Source organism: Passer domesticus, chromosome 19 (assembly GCF_036417665.1).
Source record: "Passer domesticus isolate bPasDom1 chromosome 19, bPasDom1.hap1, whole genome shotgun sequence".
In the NCBI taxonomy this organism is placed as follows: Eukaryota; Metazoa; Chordata; class Aves; order Passeriformes; family Passeridae; genus Passer; species Passer domesticus.
The window spans coordinates 12,450,803-12,463,237 of NC_087492.1; the positions used below are offsets into that span (position 1 = coordinate 12,450,803).

General features: G+C 46.7%; 1 protein-coding gene across 2 annotated transcripts in view; it reads left to right on the top strand.

The window, feature by feature from the left end:
- Positions 1–1,798: 1,798 nt before the first annotated feature.
- RNF43 (ring finger protein 43) overlaps positions 1,799–12,435 on the top strand; it is a 59,789-nt gene continuing 49,152 nt past the window's right edge. The window contains exons 1-2 of one of the 2 annotated variants that reach the window (XM_064394457.1): positions 1,799–2,242; positions 2,361–3,641. In XM_064394457.1, coding sequence (XP_064250527.1) covers positions 3,405–3,641 — 237 coding nt within the window. In that variant the 5' untranslated portion in view covers positions 1,799–2,242; positions 2,361–3,404. Of the gene's footprint in view, positions 3,642–12,435 lie in introns of both variants that reach the window. The other variant, XR_010349271.1, reaches the window with a different exon arrangement.

The following is a 12,435-nucleotide window of genomic DNA, read 5'->3' on the forward strand; positions in this document are numbered from 1 at the left end:
GCCCATCCATTTGAAACATTTAAGGAAGAATGAAGTGTCTTTGTCAGTACAGAGAAAGAACAAGGGCTGCAGTTCTTTGCCTCAGATGTGAATGTCTCTGTTGAGAGATTAAAGCTCTCCTGGGTGCCATTCCCAGAGCTGCTGTGGGGACATAAGGGTGTGTGTTCACTTTCTTGACCAGACATTGGAAATATCCTCATATTGCCCCAAATTAGGGTAATTTACAAAAAAAGGAGCCTCTTGTTTGTGCTCTCTGTCACACCTTGAGTTTTCTATAGGATCTTGGCACCAGTCTTGACAACGCTGAGACAGTTGAGCCCTTCATGGAGCAGGGAAGGTGTGTGTATCATACGTGGGACATTCCTGCAGGTCCTGCCAGCCTTTAGATTAATTTATGGTAGGCAGTTGGTATCCATGGAAGGGAAGGCAAAGATCTTGGAGCATGGGAGAACTTTGCTGATAATTTGGCTTTTTGTTGTTTTATATTTAAAGCTTGAAGAACTAGGATTCCTGTACTTTGAACTGCAGGCCTCAAATTCCCAAGTTGGAGCTGTATTTTTTAGTCCCTGATAGGAGCACACCCACCATGTGTGTGCCAGTGGACACACACAAGGCCCCAGATTTACTCAGCATTCCCGCTTCTTCCTAGATCTCCATCTGCTGGCAGATGTGCCTTTCAAGTGGGGGTGCTTCAGAAAGGAAGGAGCAAGAGAGAGCATGTGAAAATGTGCAGCAGCTGCCAGCTGGGCTCCCTATGTATATAGTTATATTTATATGTGTGCACAGCTATATTTATATATGTGTATGTAGCTATAGTTATATATATGTCTATAGTTATAGAAAAGTTATATTTTACATATAGTTATATTGGTATATGTGTATAGTTATATGTGTATATAGTTAGATTTACATATATATAGCTATATGTATATAGTTGTAGGTATATTGACATTTCATAGGTGTATTGATATTTATATAAGTATATAGATATTTAAATAGATAACTTGACATTTTATACTGGATCTGCAGTAAGTTTTTTAATAGAAATGGGTGTTGATTTGCATTTTCTCTGTGATTTAAATTGCAGATGGTCAAATGTTGTAGTTGAAAACATGCTTCGTGTTTCAGTACTTGTAGCTGTCACGACAAATAACCCTCAGCACAGCGGCAAGTTTACAAAAGATATCCTCGTTGGCATAATTTATTCATTTCCATGAGTGACTCCAGGGGTGTCACAACCCCGCTTGCTGACCAGTTCGCTTTCCTGGGGCCCCTTTTCCAGGAGCAGCGGGCGCGACCCCCGGCCCGTTGCCGGTCCCGGCCCGCGGTGCTCCCGGTGGGGTCCCTGGTACCCTCCCGCATCCCCGCTCCGGCCCGAGCCCGCGGCTCCGGCCCGCAGCATCCTCCACCTCCCCGCGGACACCGAGCGGCGGAATTCCAGACCTCTGACATCAACCCGACCTGGAACCTCCCCGAGCCCGAGCCGGAGCGCGGGGGCGATGGGCAGCGCCCCGCGGGGCAGCGCGGCGGGCCGGGCCCGGCCGGGTGTCCCCCGCCCCCGCGGGCTCGGGCGCTGCAGGCGGGCGGCGGGGCGGGAGGGGGAGCCCGCGGCCCGGCCGGGGGCGGCGGCTCGGCTGCTCCACCCGCCCGTGTCCGCAGGTACGAGCGCCCGGCCGGACTTGGGCTTCCCCGCCCGCCCGCCGGGACCTTCCGCCGCTGCCGCCGGAGCCGCGCTTCGGCCCCCGCCCCGCCGCCGGCGCCCCCGGCAGCGGCTGCGCCGCCGGGTCGCTGCCCATGTCCCAGCTCTGCTCGCCGTCCGCGCTCGCTGCCGGTGCCGCCTCCGCTGCGGGGACGCCGCGCTTTGGAAGCGTTCCGGAGCGCGCGGGGCTGCTGGCGCAGGTCGGGCGATTGCATGCGGACACTTCACTTTCAGCCATGCCTGCCTCGGGAGCTCTCTGTCTGCTGTAATTTTCTCCCTTTGATCTCCCTGGATCCTTTTTCGGGCTGTGGAGCTCCGCTTGCACCTACCTGCCTGCTGCGTGTGTGCGAGAGTTTTCCTCTTTTTTTTAATACTCTTTTTGGTTAGAAATTCCAGTTCTGTTTTTTTAAAAGACCGAATCCAAACACCATCAGAGCCACATGGTTTTGTTAAGCTACTGGAAATAACTTTTGCCTGGGATTTACAGCAGGATTCCCTCCCGGCCCGGCCCCTGCCGACTCCAGCAGGCTCACTGCCTAACAGGTTTGCAAAGTTGTTTGGTTTTTTTTTTTTTCCTTATATATCCTCTTTTCTCTCCAGAGCCATGCGATCACTGTAACTTCAGTTTAATCGAAAACACTTTCTGTCTTAATTCTCCCAGTTATGAAGACTCGTCGATGCGTTTCATGTGACCTTTGGGCAGACCGTGGAGCTTTCTATTTTATTTTGTGGGGCCTTGAGTCGGGATCTTCTTAACGTGTGCTTGGAAGTGGTCATACCGGAACTCGGGCGCGCACAGAAATAGTGCGAGAGAAACTAGATACGCCGTAACTTTCTGCCTGATACCTGTTGGGATTCTTGTCTAAACTTCGGCAGTGTTTGGGGGCTTTTTTATTTCCTGGGATCGTCCTGCCATGGAGAGTACCTCTGTGTTCTGTTAATTATCTTTGAGAACTCTACCGGAGTCAGACTGTGAGCATGGATTTCTAAGGGAAAAGTAAAGCTGATCCAAATTTGAATGAAGCACTTCTGGCATGAGGAAGATGGAAGGGATCATCTTCATTTGGAAGGGAACAGTATTGGAGCAAGCCCTGTCACGATAAATTCAAGGAATACCGCCTTCTTAATTTCTGGGAAGGATACCAATTGGTGCAGATAACATTCAAGGTTGTGATTATGGTGTGGGAAATGCTAGCAAGAAGGTGAGGTGTCTCTCGAGGTTATTTGGGATGGGTGTTTTGAGCCTGTGGGTCTTCATAACTCTTGGCCAGGAGACAGGAGGCCTGCACATCCACGGTGAGACCTCCCCGTGCCTCATCTCCGTGGGACCGAGGAGTTCCTAATGCTCCCTGTGCACCCAAACTGACTTCTTGCTTGCGACCTGTTTTGCTGATCCTTCTGGATTTATCTGCCGGAGGAGAGACTCGCAATTTAGGAATTTTTTTCTTTTTTTTTAGTTAGTTTGTTTAAAATATGCCTCTGAGCTCCCGGCGGCCTCTGAGCACGTGGCACGGGGCGAGAAGAGCGGTGATGGCGAGAGCCGGCGTCGCCGGGGAGCCGCGCTGGCGGTGACCGAGCCCCGCTCTGCGGCCCCTGGGTCTGTCCGCAGCCGGCTCGGAGCCGGGAGCGGAGCCGCCGGCCGGGCCCGCTGCGCTGAGGACGCGTTCCCGAGCGGTATGAGCGGCCGGAGCCCGCTGCTGGTAGCATGAGTGCTGGCCCCCAGGTGCAGCTGGCTGTCCTCTGGCCTTGGCTGCTCATGGCGACCCTGCAGGCAGGACTGGGCCACACCGGGCTGGCGCTGGCGGCGGCCGTGGAGTCGGAGCGGGCGGCGGCGCAGAAAGCCATCATCAGGGTCATCCCGCTCAAAGTGGAGCCCATCATCCTGGAAGGGGAGTTCGCCAACGTCGCCGAGGTGACTCCGGCCGAAGGGAAACTGCTCCAGGTAAGAGCAGCGGTGCCTGGTCGCGCCCCGGCGGCCTCGCCACTCGCCCCAGCCTGTCCCCTTTCCCTCCGGGCTGCCTCGGTCCCCGAGCGGTGCCTTGGGTTCCGTGTTCCGGCGGGGATTCGTGGCGCGCTGTCCCCGCGCGTGTGGTCACAGGGGCCGAGGGGACGGCATCGTGCAAAGGGCTGAGCCTTCCTTCGGGGCCGAGCTGTGGCTGCGCCTGATTACTGCGAATTGTGGATGTGGTCGGCTGATTCCGTAGAGATTATTTCGTATCTTAATTGATGTTATAAAGCTGAGTGTGTCAAGCCACATGTCGGGATGTGAAACATCTGACAGAAGACAGGATTAGTATTTTTTTCTCTGAAATTCATGAAGTTTTCCACACAATCTGCTGAGGTCGGGGCTCTGTTACAGCCCCAAATCCCATCCTGGCCGTGCCTACCAGAATCCCTAGCTCTGCTTGTTGTTCGTTGCCTGTACCTAAAGGGTGAATGTTACCTACACAGGAGCTCCAGTGGTGTCACCACCAGGTATTTTTATAGATGAATTAATGCTGTTCTCTGACCTTTATTAAGGCTAATCTATTAAGGCCACAGGTGTCTCCACACCTGGGCAGGAGGTGCACGTGCTGCACAGCCAGAGCTGAGCCATTCACTGAACAGACCCATCTCCTGCACACACTGGGTTTGGAGCTTAGTTTCCTGAGACCTGTGTGCATTCTCCCCATTCTGTGGCTCATTTGCTTGGCAATTGTGTGCTTTATTCTTGAGAACAAAACAAAAAACCCCAAAAAAACCCGAAAAACAAAACAAACAAAAACCCCAAAAAACCAAATAAAACAAAAAAATTACAAAATAGCCTGCATTAATATTAAGTCTTAATTTTCTCCTGGACTTTTCCAGGACTTTCCAAATGGAGTATGTTGAAATCTTAATTACATTTGTAGTATGGAAATTTAAATTAAAGTAATAAATTTTGTGTAGTTTAAGAGGACGACAGTTGAGCCAGCTTTAGAACATGGTCACCTGTCTGAAAATGAACATGGACAGTTTGTGACATGAATAAAGCCTGCTTTTCCATACCTTTTGAACTTCTCAGAATGAAATCTCTGCTATAAAATTATATTACCAGGCTAAAAAAAAATCGGAGACAAATGCACTCAAGGTCCTCTTCTGTTGTGAGGCAATGTCCAGGAAAGTCAATATTTATTCCTTACTAAAGCTACAGTGGTGTTGCAACTGAGCACAAAGTATAGAGTAGGACCTTTTGGAAATGGGAGGATGATAACCTCTCCTGAGGGATGTGTGCATTCTAACCAAATGCAGCAATACCAAGTGGGAATTTTGTGCTGTCACAGCAGCACCAACCAGGTGTTTGGAATAAAAAGTTGTGAATAGTGTCCAATTTAATCCTTTAAAAGTCATCCTCCAAATGGAGACGGATGGGGAAACTAATCCAGCCTGTTGAGTTTGGGCGCAGCAGACACTGACTTGCCCTGGGTGTGTTTTCAGGCCTTGACTCTGCCACTCTGTGTGCTCAGGTGAGCTCCTGCTCCACATCCCACTGGATCCAGTGCGGGAAGTCCTGGTTTTAGCTGGCAGCACTGAGACAGGGGGTCAGGCTGTGCCTCCTGCAGCAGGATGTTTGCCCGGTGCCAGGCGCTGTGCTCTGGGAGGGTTTAGCCAAGTGTACGTGTGACCTCTCTTGCAGATCTCATGCTGTGGTTTCTAATTCTGCTGCTGAATATTGAAACTTGGCCTATAAAATGACGTTTAGAATTGTTCAGGTCCTGATCATGCAGTGAGTTCTTACCTTTGGAAAGAAAAAATGGGAAATGGGGACATAACTCTCCAGGTACAAAATAAATAAGAAATTAGTGGGATGTATACTTTTCAGTTTGTTTTTAAATGGTGGGATATTAAACAGACCAGAATCAGGCTTTATTGGGACATCTCATTTACATGGTTGTCAACATCCCAATCTTGCAAAAACTTTAGGTCACATGCTTAACTTTGATGTCACTGGAACTCCTACTTAATAAATAAACTTACGGCTGTGCATGCATACCTGCACAATTGTTTCTTCAAATGTAGTTTAGGGATGTAACATGGTATTTTACAGTTACTGAGTCAAGAAGTGGGGTTTTTACAGCATTTTTGGATAGGTTTTGGTTATGTCAGACTCTGTAAGGTACAGTCAGCCTGTCCAGGAGAACACAAACTGCAGAACTTAGCTTGGAAGAGGGGTGTGGATGGCCCAGTCTTGTTTCCAATGCAATGCTCTCTTCTTTCAGAGGTACAATAGGATTGCCCAGGGAACAGTGGTACAGAGTTTGCCCTGTAGGCAAGTCAGGTTCTCTTTATTATGACTTGTAATTATCTTCATAGTGCTCTTGTCAATATATTTTTAGAAATGCATTCTTAATTTAATACAGAAAATCCTGCACGCAAGTGATGGAGCCTCACTACTTCTACCAGAATGTTTTCCTGGTTTCGTTTCTCTTTGTCCTATTTTCCAGAATCATCTACAGATATGGACTTTGATTGTGATGTGTTACATCTTAGAAGCCAACTTTAGCAGTATCATCTTTACCTACAATAAAAGAGCCCCAGCATTGAATTCCCCCTCACAGCCTTTGCCCTTGTGAGCAGTTTTGTGGGAAATCTCTGTATTTCTGTTGTTGCCCAGTGGGCAAGCAGGGAGCTGCCAGCCCTGCCAGTGTAACCCCAGCAGTGTTCCTCTGGCACTCCAATGCTGCTGCTGCTGTGTGATGCAAAGGGAGAGGAATTTCTCAAGCAGGCAGAGCCACTTAAGCCTTTATAGGTCAAAAAACCAACACCTCAGTCTTCTTGCAGAAATCATCTCCAGGCTTGTGCAGTGCTCCAGCTTGTTCAGGGAGCTCTGAGCATTAACTCTTGCTGGACGTGGGAAGCACCTGGGGAGCTCACTGGCAGTTTCCAAACTGGAAATTTCGGTTTGGAAGTTTAAATTGGGAAGGAATCCTTCCCTGTGAGGGTGGGCAGGCCCTGGCACAGGGTGCTCAGAGCAGCTGTGGCTGCCCCTGGATCCCTGGCAGTGCCCAAGGCCAGGCTGGACACTGGGGCTGGAGCAGCCTGGGACACTGGAAGGTGTCCCTGCCATGGCAGGGGGTGAACTGGGTAAGTTTTAAGATCCATTCCAACCCAAACCAGTCTGGGATTCTGTGATCTCTGCTGGGCCACTGTAGGAGCCTGAATTGCTGTTAAAAGTTCCATGGAAGTCAAAACCTGGCCCTTTATTACAAATGGAGGAGCCAAAGCTTTTAGACAAGTGGGTTGGAAGGAACATATTTGGAACTTACTGACAGTGGACGATCCATGAGTAGCTCAGGATTTGACATGCACTCGGAATTGCAATTCCTGTGGCTGCCAATTAACTCCCTTTCACAGGATTGCTATAGAGATTTTTCAGCTTCATTTTTTGATACTTCTGCTGCTCTATTGACTGACTTTTGAGAAATAAGTCTCGTTTCCTTCTTGCCCTTGACTCCACTTAGTACTGGAGCAAGTTCATGTTGGTTTGAAGGTAGATAGGAAAATAAGGAATGCCTTAGAAAGAAAAGGAGAGAGTCACTGGAGAGAGTTGCAAAAAGATTTTTCTAATTTGAATTACAACCTGGGCAAATCTAATTGTGGAAGGGGAAAAAACCCTTTTTATTTGAGATATAATTCATCACTTACAGTCTTGTTTAGGACAGTTCGAGGATGATCAAGATTAAAGGATGCATTATTAAAAGTGAGCTTTAATATTTCTTTGATGGTGTATAATCTCTGTCTTCTACACAGGGGAAAAGATGATTGCTTTAGTCTGTGCAGAGTGGCAGGGATTGGTACAGTCTCTAGTTCTAGGGTATTTGAGAAAAAGTATTAAAAGTTTGGGACGAGTCCCTATTAATGATATTTAAAAAGAAATGGATAACTTCACATTACTACAGGGAGAGCATAGTGATCAGCAGTCCCAATCCCTTCACATGCTGACACATAGAAAATTCCAGTGCATGTGTGGGACAGTGACACAGTCTCACTGAGCAGGCAGTGTGTAGCACTAGTTTTCCCAACATCCATTGTTTCATTGCAAGTCTCACAATACTTTATTCTATTTCTGTACAAACTCAGCAGTTCCGTAATGAGGGGGTTGTAGAAGAAAGTCAGCTTTCACTTACCCATGGAGTACATTGTTTTAACTTATCGCTGCAGGAAAACACCTGAAGAAAATAAAAACAAAGTTGAAGGAAGCCCACAGAAAAAGCTCCCTAAAGGCTCTGAACCCCCAAACCAAGGATTATCCTCCTCTCCTCCCTGAAAAATAAATTATTTACAAAACATTCAAATTGATCTATTTAGCATGTATTGAGTGAGAATTGAAAGAGGAGCCTGAATCATCTTTTTTTTTTTAGGTGCCATGTACCATTGAGAAGGAGAAAATCAGTCACAGATCCAGTTAGAGGAGGAGTGTGGTGTTCAGAACAGCAGTGAGAAATGTCCTGTGGAATTGCTGCAGTGAACCCTATGGGATCACTGTGGACAATGGAGAGTGTTCCCAGTGTTGCAAGGCACATGCAGTTGGAATTGGAATCACCTCCTTCAGTGCTCGCAGAGGTTTACACTCCCAACCCATCCCAAAGTAAATACATTAGTATCTTCTATACTCCCAGCTCCTGCATCAACAAAAGGATGTTGAGTGCATAATGTTGACAGAGAAGTGGGAAACTTGAACCAAATGATTATGGAGACTTAAGTTACGTGTGAATAAACTGGTCAGCACAATGCCAGGCAGTTCAAAGGAGCAGTTTCTGCCTCTTGGAACAGCTTGTACTCGTGTACACAGACTTGAGTTAGCGTTAAGTAATGTGCAAGAACTGCCTTAGAAGCAGCAATAATGGAGCCACTTGGCCTGACTGCAGTACAATAAAAATAGGTGCCTAAGTATCAAAAAGTGTTACTCTCACACAAACCATTAACAGGAAATTGCACTGAAGCACTGAGACGCATGGCTCCTACAGAGGAAAAAACGCCACTTTTTTACATGGCACATAGACGCTGCTCAGGAGAGGCTAAGACCTGTGGAATTGTTTAGCTTGGAGAAAAAAAGTTCAGGGTTACCTGATCGTGGCCTTCCAGTACCTGAAGGAGCTGACAAGGAAGATGGAGAGAGACTATTTACGAGGGCTTGGAGAGACAGGACAAGGGAGAATGGATTCAACCCAAAAGACAGTATTTTTAGATATTAGATTTTAGGATAAAGTTCTTCCCTGTGAGGTTGGGCAGGCCCTGGCACAGGTTGCCCAGAGAAATCTGTCTTGTGGCTGCCCTGAATCCCTGGAAGTGTCCAAGGCCACGTTGGACAGGGCTTGGAGCAGCCTGGGACAATGGAAGGTGTCCCTGCAGATGGCAGGGGGAATGAGCCGAGCGTCAAGGCCCCTCCCAACCCAAACCATCCTGTGATTCTGTGAAAGTAGAAGCTGTCCTGGGGAACACACAAAGCAGTGACTCAAAAAGGCTGTAGTCACCCAACACAGGGACATTGGTAGTGTTGAAGAAACCATTTGGCCCAAACAGATCTCTTAGAAATTGGATATAGAGTATGAGTGCAGTGTTGGTAGTGTCCAGTGTAACCAACAGTGTGGATTAGTTCAGTATTGGTGCAGGATTTAAGTGTAGCTGGAAGGTGAGCCATTAAAATCTAGATGCAGAGTGGGAATCTGAGAGTTGGCTGCTAGAAGAGGTTGTCTCAGAGGCTGTTTCTGAACCTCCAACCCTCTCTTGAGCGTATACAGAGGCTGAGCTTTCCATGGTGTGTCTTCTTTCCTCACCCAGAAAACATGTGACAGGAAACTGTTCCCTGCTTAAGGAGTTTAAAGGACTTTAAACCTAAATCTCCCAACTTCCCAGCGCACCATCTGGTACTGGTTGCAGTTGCAGTTGAATTATTTATGACAGTGGGTGCAGATCCATCATGAACTGAAGATTTTCAGTACTAAAAAGGTAACAGTTCTGGAGGCTCAAAACTGGAGCAGAGCAGAGATCTGTGGTCAGGAGACTGAACCCACAGGGCTGGAGTGAGTGACAGTCAATAGAGGATGTCTGGTCATGCACAGGCCCTGGAATACATCCAGGGAACAAGTGGACATTTCCCAAAGATAAGCTGGCAGAGGGGTGAGATTACAGGAGAAGGGAAACAGGCCCCTGTGATGCTTGCAGGCTGCAGCCAGGCTGAATTTGTGGTAGAATGGTTCTTAACCATTAGGGAATTTTTTTCTGTGTCTCCTTCAAGTGAAAGCTTTGGTGGGCATTTCCTATTGAGTAAGGCTGTTTTGAATTGCATGTGAATTTGTTATTTTAAAACGAAAACCTTCAGAATTGTCAAAGTAATACAACACCATACAGCTCAGTATGATCAAAGATGGCTCTGTTGTATCAGACTGGATTTTGGACAAAAATTGACATGCATTTTTATTTGATATATCTCAGTGGCTTTCCATGCAGTGAAACATGCCAAAAACATGCCTAAAAGCTAAAATGTTCACAACTTTACCTAAAAGCTATCTGTGGACTTTGCCCAAAAGTCATAGTATGAAAACAAGCAAGTTTCAACCTAAACTGAGAAAAGTAATAAGTAAGTACAGTGGCAAATGTGCTGTGTAGTTTGACCTTCAGGTCTGTCATCTTTAATATCATCGATAGTCTATGTTGCAGGGATTGCCAAGGGTCAGATAAGTGAAATTTTTGGTTATAAACAAAGCAGAAATATAAAATGAATCTCAGTACAAGGGAATATATCACACTTCAGTAATGCACATTCATATTTTATTACCCTTTTGATCTTCCCTCCATTCAAGGTCTTGCTCTTGACTGCAGCAGGACAGGTGTAGACAGAAGTGGTGTGGATGGTCATGGTGGTCTCTTCTGTCTTTGAGTTCTGTGATTTATGACTTAATTTTAACATCTATTCATTTTTCCCCTTATTTCCCTGGCTGTAAAGAACAGGAAGCGCTGCACAGCCTTTCATTTGCCCACAACACTTTCAGGCTGCATTAAGGAATTGTAATCACATCTCATGCTTCGGAGCTTTGGGCCTGCTGCCAGCACGGCTCAGGCGGGAGTTGGCCAAGAGTTGTCTTGGGACCTTTTCATCTTGTTTTTAGGAGCATCAAGGATTGGCCTTACTTCAGAACAAGGCACTTAAACATGTAGGTCAATGTTCAAAGGTAGTAGAGAGAATATTGGTTTGAATGTGCTTAGGTTGTATGGGTTACTCCTGTGCTGCCAGATTTCTGTGGAAGGCTCTCTTTCCCCCTGCAGCCACCCCATTCAAATTATCTAAAATTTTGGGTGTGTATCCTCTTCCCGTGCATGTTGAGATCTGAATCATCTGCCTAAATCAACGGATGTATTCTCACCTCGTCACTTCCCCATCCCTGAAGGGTCTGGTTAAGGGCATTAGTGGCCCTTTGATCTCTCTTTTGTTCTCCATCTCAGTAATTTGGTCTCCAGTGATCAAATGGGTTAATCTAATGCTTATTACTGTGCTCAGCATCAGGGTAGTGGCAGAGATGTACTGGATTGTCAAACACAGCAGCTCTGACTGGGGAGTTGAATAAATTCCTCTGGCCATAAACTCTGAAACAAATCAAAAGCTTTTGACTGAGTTTGGTTATGACATGTTATTTCTGAATGTAAGTAAAGCAATTTGGGGATTAAATTTGCTTTGTTTTGGTAAAAAGTATGTGAATTCTAGTTCAAAATTACATGAAAGGATAGATTTCAACTTCCTACTTCCAAAGCTCCTCAGCAGCTTTGTTTCTATGGGGTGTGCGTTGGTCAGCACTGTTGGTGCTGACCTGTAGGAGGGACATGTCCATTGCAGAAACTCAGAGAGAATGACCTTGGGATTGAGTTGATCCAGATGTAAAAAATGAACAGCACTCCAGTCCTGATAGAGATGTGAAACAGTTCTCCTTACAAAGGCCAACAAGCCGAAAAGCAGAGCAGGGCAGGCACAGTGTCTAGTAAGGGTATGGGGTGATGACCACCTGGGAGAGCAGAAGAAACAAGTTCTAGGGAGTGAGTGGAGAACACTGATTCTTTCATTAGTTGAATTTTGTGCAGGTTCCTGCACCAAAATGTTTCTTTCAGATTGTTTAAATATAGGGAACATCTCTAAGGATATGAGGGTCAAATAAGAGAGTGAATTGTGATAATTCCTGTAGCTTCCTGTTTGTCAGTTTGAATCAGACGTTGAATTTTGGCCAGTTGGTCTCTTTACACGACCATCCAGTGTAGAGATACAACTCCAGAAACCCAGCCTTGACTGCTTTTTAGAGTAGTAAGAGAGATGGTGTTTGTGTTTGTGTTACTGCTCCAATCTTGAGTCCTGTTCCTTGCAAAATGATCTGAATAACTTTTTATTTACTAAGACAGTTCTATTCTAATATAAGTAGAACCTCCCCAAGATCCTGAAGAGATAAGAGTTCCCTTTCTTCTGCTTGTGATGCTGTACCTCTGCTGTTCCTTTGTTCCCTAAGTGTCCTGTTGGATGGTACTCCTGCAGCCATGCTGTGGGTGCACATTGTCCCTGAGTGTCAGTGCAGGAGGCTTCTCTCCAAACATTTCCCTGGGGCCACCAAAATGCCTCTGTCCTCCCCATTACCCTCTGTTTCACCTGGCCTCATTCACATAGCATGCCTCCAGCCATATAGTCCCACTCAGGTATTTTTTTTCCTCATCTGCTCTCTCAAATGTCTTTTTGTAAT